The sequence below is a fragment of the Magallana gigas genome, chromosome 1 (assembly GCF_963853765.1).
Source record: "Magallana gigas chromosome 1, xbMagGiga1.1, whole genome shotgun sequence".
NCBI lineage: Eukaryota > Metazoa > Mollusca > Bivalvia > Ostreida > Ostreidae > Magallana > Magallana gigas.
Window position 1 is genome coordinate 64,356,837 of NC_088853.1, and position 15,920 is coordinate 64,372,756.

At 32.4% G+C, this 15,920-nt stretch overlaps 1 protein-coding gene across 2 annotated transcripts; it reads left to right on the forward strand.

The window, feature by feature from the left end:
- The first annotated feature begins 615 nt into the window (after nucleotides 1-615).
- LOC136275288 (uncharacterized) lies at nucleotides 616-12,207 on the forward strand. Of its 2 annotated transcripts, XM_066083947.1 has the most exons (4): nucleotides 616-742; nucleotides 8,128-8,565; nucleotides 8,772-8,987; nucleotides 9,186-12,207. In XM_066083947.1, exons 1-4 carry the CDS (start codon nucleotides 740-742, stop codon nucleotides 9,429-9,431), a joined length of 903 nt encoding a protein of 300 aa, XP_065940019.1. In that variant the 5' UTR covers nucleotides 616-739; the 3' UTR covers nucleotides 9,432-12,207. The 2 variants fall into 2 exon arrangements, with proteins under 2 accessions (XP_065940019.1, XP_065939995.1); XM_066083923.1 differs by lacking the exon at nucleotides 616-742 and having other exon boundaries at nucleotides 6,918-8,565.
- The last annotated feature ends 3,713 nt before the right edge of the window (nucleotides 12,208-15,920 follow it).

Genomic DNA, 15,920 nt, shown 5'->3' on the forward strand with positions numbered 1-15,920 from the left:
GGGATTCCATGTACAATGCCAGTAGTGGTATATATGGTGCTCTACAACACACTTTATAGTTAAATAGGAAGACCCGCCCAATTTACTATATTTTCTTACCAATTATGCTAATAAGATGCCCTCAGATTGTTTTTAGCCGGGCGTATTGCTCAAAGAGCAATAGCCGGCTATTGTCAGCCTGTTCAAGGCGGAAGCTGACCGCAACACCGCCATACGCACTTAAAAGAGTGCATGTTAACTCAGTACTAATCATTGCTGCTTAGTTGAATTGTATTTAAAATTCTACCCTGTTTAATATAGTAAAGAAAATGAAAACAAAGAAGCATGTTTGTATAGACTTTTTTTTTTCATTTGAAATGTATGGAAGATTTGAATATTACTTCTCCACATGCACACTCTGTATAGTACGTATTTCAATGTTCATGCGCATACAGAAATAGTACCAGAAGTAAATGAATTTTCATTTAAATTCATGTACACATATGAGATATAATTTTGAATTTCAAAATTTCAAATGTACAAAAGTGATATAAATAACACTTATGATTAATATAGACATGCTTACGTTTCGAATAAAAAAATAATGTACAATGCGTAGTAATATCAAAACGTAAACAAGATAGCGTGGGTTTGAGAAAGCGAAAGTGTCCAGAGAAGATTTTGAGCAGATTTTCATCATTAGAAGGAATTCAGTAAACAACAACTGCGTAAAAAGATCAAGAATTAGAGAGAAGTTGACATGGTAAATATTGCTTTTCTTATTTATGGAGCTAATCTAAGTTTTGAGCTATAAAAGATATATAACATGTAGTACCTCGGCAGGCACAGGCAATGTTTACAAGATTGATATACATTTTTACTTTGCGCGTAAAAATGATTAAGTTTTTCGAAGATTATTTTTGATAGTTTATTAAACATCCACGACATACATGTTTGTAGAAAAAAGATATTTCAATACTGGCCTAGTCATTTTTCAATGTTTACAAATTAAGGTCACGTGATCCCCACTAGAGCTTTAAGATGTACCCTCTATATATAGAACGGTGTTTTCCAACAAATTTCTTTACTTGATCGGCTATCGTCGCATCATTTTGCACAGACTATTACAGTATTTGTATTAATTTTCCTTATCTATCAGTTATTAGAAACCTTGATTATTGATTAATAGGTTTGACTAAGGTCATACGAGTACATTTTTTTTAGATAATTCATTATATAGAGAAATGATTAAGAAATTAACTTGTATGATAAATGATCCTTAAGACAGCGGAAATCTGACAAAGATAGGAATTGAAATCTTGGAGAAAACACAATTTTGAAACTTGGAGATAATTAAAAATTGAAACTTGGAGGGAAATTTGAAAAAACTTGGAGAAATTGAAAATTGGAAACTTGGAGATCATGAATTGTCTTGTATCTGTTACATGCATGTAAATCTTGGAGGGAAGACATATGTTATTGAAACTTGGAGAAAATAGAAATTGAAACATGGAGAGAAATTGAAAAACCTGAAGATATTGAAACTTTGGAAACTTGGTGATCATAATTGTCTTTGAAAAAAAAGAATATTACGTGAGATATTGAAGCTTGAACTTTCCATATATTTATGATATAAAATATGGTGGATTTTAAAGTATTGTGTAATGCTGACTATCATCAAGGTGATGAATTTTTGTTTAGCGATATGTCTAGGGGAAGGCAGTGTGTTGCTAATTGTGTTGTATTTCTACTGACAGCATTTGAAGAGAACTATTCTTTTCTTGAATGGTCAAAGGACATATTACACAAAATTTTACATCTTGGGGATTATTTATACTTAAAAATTAGAAATGTTTTGTCTGAAACATCAGATTTCTTACATCCTTCATCGATTCCTTGTCACATGAAATTTGACAATGTGTTTGTTCATTTTCAATTGAAATCAACAATTAGTGGATCAATTTCCTCAGATTTTACAGGCAACTGGCCATTATTGTCATTAGAGATTGCATTTGCAACCCTGTGCAGTGGAACTGCTTCCAAGTTGATGATATTCATATGTGTTGGTACAGCAATTGGAATTGTATTCCATGATTCAAAATATTATTTTTTTGATCCTCATGCACGAGACAAGTTTGGTTTACCTTCAGAGTCTGGAAAAAGTATTCTGAGTGTTCTTGAAAATTTATCTGAGGTTTGTGTTTACCTACGGAAGTTTGCATCTTCTCTGACTGCTTTAAAGCCCCAAGAAATTCAGTATGATTTGCATCATATTGTGTTTAACAAACCCAAAAAAATTTACTGCAAAAGCCATAGTGCAACTAATATTATAACAGTTCCCTACAAGGTGAACTGCATAAATTCAGTAAAGGTCAATGGTGGTCAAAGGAAAAGAAAGGCATCTATTGAAGAAAATGTGTACATGTGCAAAGGAAAGCAAGCAAAATCAACAGAATTTGATCAAAATAGATTAAGATCAACAGAATGTTTGTCCGAGACTGAACATACAACTCCAAATAATGGAGTGTCATATATAGATAATTGTATTGAAAATCAAACTGTTCGATCCTCTACTCACTTCTCTGTAGATAATGTCTTTGTAAGGGATCACATACAATCTTCAGAACAGTTCACTTTAGATAGAAATGAAAATTTTCAAACCTCTGTTTGTCAAAATGTGTCAGACCAGCCAACAAATTCAACTGAATCTCAGACTCAGTCTCTGCAGGACATTGATTGTATTTACAAGACATTTCAATCAAAAATAGCAGATGGTCCTCTGTATGTTTGTACTTGTTGCACACAAACATTTTTCCGTCACTCTGTAAGCATGACCTCATTGGTCAGATTCAAACATCAGCATTTGATGAATGTTTGTTTGTCAAATATTAAGAGTGTAAACAACAATGAATGGATTTGTAAAACATGTTTACTTGCCATTCAACAAGGTAAAATTCCTGCATGCAGTACTGCAAATAATATGAAATTTCCCATTATTCCAGAGCAGTTGAATATTACTCATCTAGAGGAAAGACTTATTTCACCAAGACTTGCATTTATGCAACTTAGAGAGCTTCCAAGAGGTGGCCAATTAAATTTAAAGGGTAATGTTGTTAATGTACCAGCAGATGTCAATGCAACAGTAAAACAACTACCAAGAATGTTGGATGACACAGAAACAATACCAGTAAAATTAAAACGAAAACTGTCATATAAACACAGTGTTGCATTTGAGAAAATTAGACCAAACAAAGTGCTTGAAGCTGCAAAGTGGTTAGTTGAACATAGTGATTTATTCAAAAATGAAGGCATAGAAATAAACAATTCTTGGTTTGAGGATGCAAGCAGGTGTATACAAAGTGAAGAAGTTGAAGATAATCAAAACTTAGTAAATGATGCCCCTGAGACACAGAATTTGTTGCAATCTAAGGATGCAAATCAGTCCTCTGATGACTGGACTGAAGAAGATAATTTTCATGACCGACCAACAGGCAATACTGACACTGTTTTACAAGCAATGGATTTTAGGGAATATAACCAAATATTGTCTTTAGCACCTGGTGAAAATCAAACACCCCTTGGTCTATTTCAAGATGTGTATTCTGAGTATTTAGCTTTCCCAACTATATATTGTGGACAAGCTAGACCAGACAATTCGTTAAGATCTATTCCAGTACATTATAGCAATATTTGTAAATGGGAATTACGAAATGTTGATAGAAGGGCTGCGATGTCTATACCAAATATTTTCTATAAACTAAAACGACTTCAAATTAAACAAATTCGTGACAAAGTGACTCTAGCAGTAAGAAAATGTAAAACCAAAGGGAAAAAAATGACTGTTTCTGAAGTGCTATCTCCTAACTTTGTCGACAATTTGGTAAAACAAGATGATGGATTTAGAGTACTGAGGAACTTAAGGGGATCACCACCTTATTGGGAGCAAACAAAGAAAGATGTATTTGCTATGATCAGGCAATTAGGAACACCAACTTGGTTTTGCTCCTTTTCAGCTGCAGAAACAAAGTGGCCACCCCTACTGAAATGTTTAAACAAATTGGTCAAGCAAAAGTCTCTAACTGATGAGGAAGTCAGTGCATTGACATGGGAAGAAAAATGCATTTTGATAAAATCTGACCCAGTAACCTGTGCAAGGTATTTTGAACATAGATTCCAAACATTTCTGGTCAATGTGATGAAAAGCAAAATGAATCCAATTGGAGAAATTGTTGATTTTTTTTACCGAGTAGAATTTCAGCAAAGAGGATCTCCACATGTGCACATGTTAATTTGGATAAAAGATGCACCTGAATACAATGGAACAAATCATGAAGAAGTGGCAAAATTCATTGATAAACATGTTACATGCAAAAAAGATGATGAAATATACAATTTAGTTAATTACCAAACTCATAGACATGCTAGAACCTGTAGGAAAAAAGGAAAAGCCATATGTAGATTCAATTTCCCCCTTCCTCCCATGCCTAATACAGTTGTTCTGGATCCCATTCTTGATGAAGAAGAAAAAGCCCTTGGAATTCAGAATTTTCATAAAATTGCCAAAATGTTATCTGATATGAAATCAAATGATACACAGGAATTTGTCATTTTTGATGACTTTTTATGCAAACTAGACATGAATTTGGCATCTTACTTGCAGGCAATACGGTCAACACTGTCTGTCTCCAAAATTTTCTTAAAGCGTTCTGTGGAAGAAGTGCGCATTAACAGCTATAACAAAACTTTATTGAAGTGCTGGGAGGCAAACATGGACATACAGTTCATACTTGATCCTTATGCTTGTGTTTCATATATAGTGTCATATATCTCAAAAGGTCAAAGGGGTTTATCAAACATATTATCTGAAGCATGCAAAGAAGCCAAACAAAAAGACAGTGATATAAGACAGCAAGTAAGAAGAATTGGTAATCAATTTCTTAGCCATGTGGAAATAGGTGCGCAGGAAGCTGCATACTTGGTTCTTCAAATGCCTTTGAGGAAATCTTCCAGAGAAGTGGTTTTCATTGACACAAATGAATTAAACAATAGAACAGTCTTACTAAAACCATATTCCAGTTTAAAAGATATGCCAGAATCCTCAACTAATGTGGAATCAGATAATGCTTTAAAACGCTACAAGAGACGACCAAAACAGATGAGCAAATACTGTTATGCAGATTTTGTTACTTGGTTTGATACATCTCTAGAAAAGTGTAAGAAGCAAGTTGAAAATTGCGAAGGAGAATTGTTGGAGGAAGATTATTCACATGACCTAGAAGATGATATTTTAGCTTCAGCTGAATCAAATGAAGATACAAACAGTTTTTCTCATAATGAGCAGACATTGTTTGAATTTAGAGATGGAACCATTATGAAGAAGCGCAAAAAGCAGAAGGTATTGAGATACCATACCATTGCACTAAATGTTGATAGGGAAGGTCATTATAGGCAGTTATTGATGTTATTTACAAAATGGAGAAAAGAGGAAACAGATCTCTTACATGGCTGTCATACATATGAAGAAACTTTTACGAAGGTTAAGGATGAAGTGGAGGGAGTTAAAGCTCGATATATGAAGATATCATGTGAAATTGGAGAGGACATGTTGCATGATGTAGATGATATGGATGACTATCAAAGGAATGTTGTCTTGCCTGAAAATGAACATCAAGAAACAATTGATTCTGCTCAGGGTTCTACATTGTCTGATAATTTTGGTTGTTTTGACCCTGGAACAGAAAGTCATTGCACAGGCACAGTATCAAACAATGAATATGATATTGGTCAGGATTTTGGAATAGCACGTAAGCGATTTGAGAATGAATCGTTACCAATGAATGAAATGTCAGATAATAATTACAGGTCATTAGTACAGAGTCTGAATGAAAAACAGAAGCTATTTTTTTACAATGTTTTAAATCATTTCAAAACAAATGAAACGCCCTTGTATACATTTCTTACTGGTGGAGCAGGTGTAGGAAAAAGTGTTCTTTTGCGATCTCTTTACCAAGCTCTTATTAAGTACTTCAATCATAAAGTAGGTGAAAACCCAGATAACCTGAAAGTACTTCTTTGTGCACCTACTGGCAAGGCAGCTCATAACATAGGAGGAAATACAATACATTCTGCATTTGGTATACCAGTTGGAAGAGGATTTGCATTCAAGCCCCTAGATATGCACCAGCTTGATTCTATGAGATGCAGGTTCTTTCATTTGAAAATTGTATTCATAGATGAAATATCAATGGTGGGAAAAAGAATGTTTAATTTCATAAACTTAAGGTTACAAGAGATAAAAGGGTGTTGCAAACCATTTGGTGGTGTAAGTGTGATAGTATTTGGAGACTTGTATCAGTTAAAACCTGTAATGGATTCCTGGATATTTACTATACCTCGTGTAGGCATTGAATCTATTGGTGCTAATTTGTGGCAAGACCATTTCACCATTTTTGAATTAGAGGAAATAATGCGTCAAAAAGATGACAAATCATTTGCCCAACTTCTGAATAGGCTACGGGAAGGAAACCATATGATACCACAGGACATACAGATTCTGCAGTCAAGACTGCTCAATGCACCAAATGCTATTCATCCACCAGACTTAGATTTGATACCTCATTTATTTACCACCCGTGCAGAGTGTGATTTGCATAACTTCCATCTATTAACAAAACTGCCTGATTCTATGAAGGCAGTTGTACACTCAATTGACAGTGTTTCAGGAGATGTTCCATGTTCATTAAAAGAAAAAATATTGAACAAAGTGCCAGATGATGCAGGGAAAACAATGGGACTTCAAAAAAATCTCCATCTTGCCATTGGACCCCCATATGAATTGTGCTTAAATGTAAGTGTAGAAGATGGCTTAACAAATGGGGCATCCTGTTCAATAAAAATGTTCGACTATCGTGTAGATTCATCACATCATCGTGTCAGTATTGTTTGGGTTGAGTTTGAAAACTCCTCATCTGGCTGCCAATGGCGACAAAAATATTCCAGTTTATATACTACAAATATTCCCCATAGCTGGACACCAATATTAGAGGTTACAAGATGTTTTAACATTCAGCATTACAAAACTTATAATGTTGTTAGACGACAGTTTCCCCTACAGATGTCTGCAGCAAAGACTATACATAAGGCACAAGGGTCTACTATGAATAGTGCAGTTTTACATTTTGGAAGCAGGAAAAATGACCATATCCATTATGTTGGTTTAAGTCGTATCAAAAACCTGTCCAACCTCTTTATCAAGGAATTAAACTCCAAAAAGATAAGTATTTGTTCAGATGTCCGAGAGGAAATGAACCGTATGACAACAACATCACCACTGCAACTCAGGTTACCAGATCTGAGTAAACTGAACAATAATTGTGCACTTGTATGTTTTCATAACTGTCGCTCTTTGAGAAAACATATTGATGATCTTCGTACAGACATTTATTTGAAGCATGTGGATATTCTAGCTTTATGTGAAACTAGAGTATTTGAATCAGACCAAGATCTCAACATTGAAGGACTCTCTTTGTTTTGTGCTGATCAACAACAAAGCAAACATGGAATGGCATTGTACTACAAACCAAATATCATTCAGAACCAATTAATTGCAACCTCAATTAGTGGTATAGAACTACTTATTACAATCTTGGATGTTGCAAATATTTGTTTTATTTATTGTCCTCCAAAATCAGCTACCAATCAGAATTTTGCAAATGTCATGCAATATTTACAGTCAATCATAAATATAACTAAACCAACCATTATAATGGGAGACTTTAATCAAAATGCATTACAAAATTGTTCAGTATTAAACTTCCTTCAGCACAATTACTCATTTCATCAAATTTTGAAATCTCCAACAACTGATTATGATTCTTGTTTAGATCATATTTACATAAATTTCCCCCAAGATCGTCTTTGTCTTTCTGGAACATTAGAATCATACTATTCTGATCATAAACCAATATATTTATCAGTGATATCAGAAACATCTTAAAACATGATAACTTTTCAGCTTGTCACAAGTCTAAATTCATCTTGTTGTGCCTGCCAATACAAATGTATTACACCAAACAATATATTCATTCAATTTTCTTAATCTGCTGTACATTAATATTCAATAAACTAATTAACATATCACTGTTTCAGGCTACAACTATCTCTCTGTCAGATCTGATGGCGCAAAAGGGTCAAATCCCTTACACTAAGAGTGTTAAAGCCAAAGTGATCGACACCGATCCTGAACATTCCTACACCAATGAGAGAAATGAGTCACGTATTCTGAAAAACTGTGTCATAGCTGATGAGGGAAAAGCAGTTCTGTGCGTCGTGTATGACCAGACAAAATTCCCAAGATTCAAGGAGGGGAGCTCAGTTATCTTGAGAAATGTGATTAAGAAGCCTGACGGGGTTGCTGTCACTAGCAACACAAAGGTATTCCCCTGTGCAGAAGTTAGTGTTCCTGAGCACATTGTGAACCAAGCTAAAAATCTTCTGCACCCCCCACCTGCCCCAACAAAGACGGTGAGCGAAGCTTTGAATTCGCCGCCTAAAGAGAGAGTTTCAATAAAGGGGACAATCACCCAGGTAAGACACAAACTTTACAAATTTAATTTGACATTTTGTAATTAATATTTATCAAAAAATTGTTAATGGAGTGATTTAATTTAATTAGTATATGTCTGATATATATGCCATAGTCTAAGTTTATGTATTTTTTTAATAAATCATCTCTTCCTCATTATAATAACAACTATTATCTCTTATCTTACCTATATTTTTCTATATTTTAGGAAGAAGCAACAAGACAAGTTTTTGTAAGGGAGGAAAGAGTTAATGTAAAGAACATTTACATAGAGGATGCAACAAGCAAGTGCAAAGTTGCATTGTGGCGCAGCTTTGCTGAAAAAGACATAAGACCAGGAGATTATGTCCATATCACAGATGTTGTGATCAACACCTTCCGCAATGAAGTGTCATTGACAACAACTTCAAAAACCAAAATTACAGTAAGTAGTTATACTTATCACTTTCTTACTTTCTAAGAGTGCCAACTTCATATACAAACAAAAAAGGAGTTGCATACTACATGTAGTATATAAGTGTAACAAAGATGTCATGAATTGACAATGTATTTCTCAATATTCCTGATTATGCAAGAACTGGGGTAAAGAACTGAAAAAATAACCGTGATCTTATGTTTTTAGAAGACGGATTGTCCTCCAGAAGTGAAAGTCAAGCAGGCTGTCTCTGGCTGTGTTGATGGGGAAAATATGACATTCCTGTTGGAAGATGATACCATTCTAACCATGCCATTGGAATTGGTAGAAGTTGCCCTACCAAATGTTGAGAAAGAGGAAATTGAAAGTTATGTAATCAGCCGCTGCAATCCGATGCTGTCTATTAGATGCACCTCAAAGGGGAGCAGTGTCATAAGCATTGAGTTTTTGTGAACATTAATGTAATGTTCTTTGAACACTTAATAATCTTAAAGGAATTCTAGAAATAATCTCCGCCATGTTTAATGTCTCCATTAAAAGATGTTTACTTTTATCATAAACATTTGCTTGAAAATAATTTGGAAATTTTCTGCTGTCCAGAAACATTTTTAGATGTGAACTGATCAATTGCATGTTAAGTAGTTGTATTGTTTTGTAGGAGTGTGGATGTTCTTGTGAATTTTGTTTCTTTTGTTATGCTTGTCTGCATATTTCTTATCAAATTGTAACATTTTTTAAAGCAAGTTCTGCTGTTTTGTATATATTTCATCTAAATACTTTGTTTGTTTACATATGGATTGTTCTAAACAGCGAGTCTAGAAATCTTAACATACGGCTATGTTTCAAGGTGATTTTGCCTTGTTTCTAATCTGGCATAGAGACTCTGCATATACCAGGTTATGTCCTGCTACCTAATTTCACTTATTGTATAGCCATTATTGCAAATATCATTTTTATAAATTTCTCAGAATAATATCATTACACAGTCCTGTATGTTCATACATTTCGTTAAAAAAAAACAGGTTGTGAATAACAACATACAATGTCCTTTGAAAATATATCATACAATATAATTCTTTACCTTTCAATTATTCCTACATTTCATTGCCCTATTACATTTTCATTTACCTGACTAAAATCCTAAAATATGTGTCATACCAATTGTAACATATATTTTGCATAGAACATATGAAAGTTGACATCATAAGTATTTTTGAAACCTGATATTTTTCAGAAAGTGCCAAAAAATGCCATATTTTACAATTGTTTACCTCTTACATATTTTTATATTTCATTGCTCAATTACTTTTTCAATTATGCTTCCTAAAATCCCAAAATATGTGTCATACTAATTGTGTAGTGCCGAAAAATGCCATGACCTTTTCATCAATTGTGTGCTTGTCTGAAATAGTATTGATGCATTTCTCTCTGTGGACAAGTTATCTTCTAAAATATGTTACAGTTATTTTTCAAATTGTTCAGTTCTCCTACATGTTTAACATAAACATGTTAATTGTACAAATATTGTAACATTTTTCTACCTTTAGATTTATTGTTGTTTTGATAATGTAGTACACATATGTAATGTTGGGTTTTTGTTTAGTTTACCAAACCTTTACTTGTAATGTTTACATTACATGTATTTCTATTTCTTAAAAGATTGTGTGCTTATTTCATGCCAAATTTAATATTCATAAGTACTTATGAAAATAGGATGGCCAATCATATATCCTAATTACACCCAATCATTTACTCTAATTTTCCCTATATAGTGCCAAAAACAGTGCTGCCAAATAGAACTCATATCTTGCCATGAAAATAGCACATATTTTTGTTTTATATTTCCTACTGTCCTTAAAAGATGTCTTAATGTGTTCAGCAAGTCTTGTATATATGACTTTTGTTACCTATGTTTTGATTGTTAAAATCTGATAATACTCACTTTCAATTGCAATGTCTTCAAACTTTCAAAGACCATCATGCCCACGCATAAAATGTTCATTTACATTGTCTGACCATATATTGCCCCATCAGAAATGTCTGATGTGTTATTTTTTTTTCATCTTCAAAATCAATTTTACTTGTTTATTTTATTTCCTTGGGCATATTATTTGATTAGTGCACACTTGACATTAAAAACCATATAAAATTATATTTTGCTTGAAAAGGTCCATAATCTACAAACAGTTTTGCTTACGATATCTACCTTGCACAAACAATATCAACTGCTTAAACACATATGATATTTGAATCGTGCTTTTCAAAACAAACCAATCACCAGTACACTGTTTAAAAACTTTAATTATTTTAACATCATAGTAAGTACGTAAGATCAACTATGATGAACAATTTCAAACATAGGCTTAGTTGTTGATTGTTCTAGTTTTATGACTAGACAAAAAGTTATATCTAGATTTACTCTTTAGATAGCAGTGTCTAATCTGTAGGTAGTACTTATTAGGATGTGTTGTATAGATACTAGAAAATTTTTTACCTTCTAGAATAGATTATACCCCTGCTCAGAAGAAGATGCTTTTATTTATCATTTTACCCATGTGTCTGACTGACTGTAACAAATTTTAATAACATTTCTCTCTGCAACTATTATTCTAAAATGCTTGACAATCAAACACTGTGTTTGTTTAGGTATGCTAAATGTAGGGATGAATTTTTGTACAAATATTGTGTCGATTTTCTGTTAAATTATTACTGTTTCTATGTTAGATATACATTTTAAACATATTTTCACAACCACTCATTAATTGTGTTTCAAACTTTCACACTCTTTTCGTCCAGTCCTGCTAGAAGGAGGGTTTCTTATCTAAATAAAGAAACCTTTGCTCATTCTGTTTCTTTATCTCATAGCGGGAGTATTGTTACTGAGCATTGGCTAGCAAATACATGTGATTTTTTTCTGTTTCACATTTTATGCATGTGTTTTTCTCCATACAATTCTGTTGTGTATGAAATATCATTTGTTTTGAAAAAAACCTTCCACTGCTCCTTTAACTGTTATTATTATTCATTGATATTGCATTTAATATATCGCTAATCTGTTTGTTTATCCTATTGGTGAAAAATTACTTTACATCTACATAGTTACTAGATTCTGCCTCACCAAAGACAGCGTTCTTTGTTTTACAAAAGTAATAATTTCTTGGTTTATTCATACTTTATCTATAGTTCATCTTTGTTAAATATGTGACTAATCAAACGTTAATAAATCTCTATCACAAACAGATACTTGTTTTGCTTTACTGAGTTTATTTGAGGGTTAAGTACCTGTAATCTAACAATCTCAAAAGTCCAAAGCATGATTAATTTATTAAAAGTACTCTGTAGGCAAATGAATACTTGTAAAATGACACAAAATGCCCCTACCATGCAAAATAAATAAACAACTTAATTTAAAAAAAATAAACATCTTAATTCAGATTTCCTAAAATCCAAGGAAATATACCAGGTATGTTCATTTTCTGCAGACTTGGAGTTGCACTGATATCTGCAGCTATGGGTAAAGCTCAAAATATTATAAAAAATAATGGATATAACGCATCAAAATGAGAAAATACTAACAAACCAATAACAATTTAGATGATTATAGTTTCAATATAAATGTAATTCTATATTTTTTATAAATTAAAACGCACAAAACCCTGCATCTTAGCCCGGCTTTCAGTACTTTCAGTACTTTGATTTATCTCTTTAGAACTCATCATCTGCGTCTATATCCACCACTCGCTTTTTTATACCCCCGCTCCGAAGGAGAGGGGGTATACTGTTTTACCCTTGTGTGTCTGTCTGTCCGTCCGTCCGTCCGTCCGTCCGTCCGTCCGTCTGTCTGTCTGTCTGTCTGTCCGTAACAAAAATTTCTGTCGCATTTATCTCAGCAACTATTTATCGCAGATGCTTGAAATTTTAACACAGTGTTTGTTAAGGCATGCCATATCGTGGGATATATTTTTGTACCAATCAGACGTCAACTTCCTGTTAAATGACGACTTTGCTTATTTTTTAACCAAAATTTTCAAACAAATTTTCGTCAAAGATTTCTCAGCAACTGTTTATCGCAGATGGTTGAAATTTTTACACAGTATTTGTATAGGCATGCCATATCGTGGGATATATTTTTGTACCAATCATACGTCAACTTCCTGTTAAATGACGACTTTGTTTATTTTTTGCCAAAATTTTCAAACAAATTTTCTTCAAAGATTTCTCAGCAGCTATTTATCGCAGATGCTTGAAATTTTAACACACTATTTGTTTAGGCATGCCATATTGTGGGATATATTTTTGTACCAATCAGCCGTCAACTTTCTGTTAAATGACGACTTTGCTTATTTTTTAATCAAAATTTTCAAACAAATTTTCGTCAAAGATTTCTCAGCAACTATTTATCGCAGATGCTTGAAATTTTAACACACTATTTGTTTAGGTATGCCATATTGTGGGATATATTTTTGTATCAATCGGATGTCAAGTTCCTGTTAAATAATGACTTTGTTTATTTTTAGCCAAAATTTTCAAACAAATTTTCGACAAAGATTTCTCAGCAGCTATTTATCGCAGATGCTTGAAATTTTTACACAGTGTTTGTTAAGGCATGTCATATCGTGGGATATATTTCTGTACCAATCGGACGTCATCTTCCTATTAAATGAGTACTTTGTTTATTTTAGCCATATTCACATCAGAGCGGGGGTATCACTAGTGAGCATTGGCTCACAGATAACTTGTTTTTTTTTACTTACCAGTTCCGAGCTAGGTGGTCCTTGATTGGACTTCCTGATTTCATCCACCGCTTTGATGATTGTGAAATATTGATTGTTCATAGTTTCAAAAACATATACAGAATACTCCCATTTTCCCTGTAAAAAAATTCGATCATTTAATTGCATACAAAGTATTTATATAAATATATATGCCCTCAGATTTATTTATTTTTTATCTCTTTAGAACTCATCATCTGCGTCTATATCCACCACTCGCTTCTTTTTTGCGTGATGTCATCACAAGCTATTGATTGAAAAAACTTCCTATTATACCTTGATATATCCCAATAGGAAAATTAATTGAATGTAATGTCTGTGATACTGAATTAACTAACTTACCAGTTCCTGGCTAGGTGGTCCTTGATTGGACTTCCTGATTTCATCCACTGCTTTGATGATTGTGAAGTATTGATTGTTCATTGTTTCAAAAACATATACAGAATACTTGCAATTCGATCATTTTATTGCATAAAAAGTATTTCTTACACATTGTGTCGTATTCAAATTTTCACCTATTCCATTGATACAATTTTTTTTATTTTTAAAAAAAAAATGTGAGATTTAAGGGATAAAAAAATGAAACGATACCTTTGATAAGAAATAATAACAGCGCGCCTTACGTTTCAAATTGTCGACAGGAACGGAACAAATAGGGGAATATGATAGATCTTTTCATTCCAATCATCATTTCTCAACAGTTATATAGATCGTAATTCATTGACAACCATGGGGGCATTTGGTTTTTTGGTTGTTGTTGTGATCACGATACATATTTAATGTAAATTTGTTTTTTTTTTTCAAAATTATTAACATGAAGAAGTTTTTAATATTACTTAGGAATTCTTAAAATAAATTTATATTTTTAAAAAAATTAACGATAGAATTAAAAAAAAATTGAATTTTTTTTTTCACTCTAATATTTAGGATTTTTTTATCTTACTTATCGTGGATTAATTTATTTTCGAACTCGTGTGTATTTTCGTGATTTTCTATGAACTATTAAAATCTTCAAAAATTAAATGACAATATCCACACTGAAACATCTTTAAACTTTCCCTCAATTGAGTGTCCTCAATGTTCAAAAACTAATTGCAAAATGATTGATTTGTATTTCATAACTATGTTTACAGAAAGGTATACGTAGAAATATTACTGGATATGTGTATTTATGCGTAAAAACGTTATGTCGTCATAGAGATTTTAATTGTTCTCTCCTTAATGTGTTTATAGAAATGTATTTGAAAAAGACTATTGAATGTTAATGTTTTTATTATCGTGTTGTTATGTTTTGTTGTCATGGTGAATATTTAGTCTTTGTTTTCTCTACTATTGTATATGGTCAAAAAATTGTCTCGTTGACAAAACAATTAAAAATAAAACTTTTTTATGTGAAAAATAATTATGATGTATTCATCATGAAAAATAAATCTTGTTTTCATAAATATTTCGCTGATAAGTGATATGTATACACACATTGCAGACGTCCAGAACTAAATAGAAGGTCAAAATTGAAATTCGTGCAAAAAGAAGATTCCAGGTGATCATTATTAAATTGTCGATTTTTCATTTTTTTTATAATTTAAATAATGAATTATTCACAATCAATTCAATTTTGACCTTGTCAAATAACCGTTCCTTTTTTTTTTGATACACATTAAATTTTCCATCATGATAAATAAAAAAACAATGTAGAAGAGTTAGATATATTTCAAATAGTTCTCCTTATTAACATTTGATATTTATGATCATTGTTTAAACGGGAACCATATTAAAACTTGTTCTTTATTGTTAACAAAGAATTTTTACCTGCATTTGAAAAAAAAAAATCAGCTTCTCTTCTCATTTTGGTGTCGGGGTCACAACAAAACCCTTCAAGTATATTCTAACATTTATTGAGCTTTAAAAAAGTACATTTAATTTTCTTTTTTTTGGCTGGGTGGAACTGTAAAAAAAAAAATCATCTAATTGAAAAATATCAAAAGAAGTGGAAACGAACTTGTTCTTTTACATTTAAATTATTATTATTACCCACACCAAAATGATTTTTTTTTTAATTTACTTACGTCACTTCCATGCATGGAGAAACATGCTTACTCTCCTGGTTACTTTCCTCCACACTTAAAAAAAGAGTTTTGTGTTTTTTAGATCAGAGTTTAAAAAAAATTGA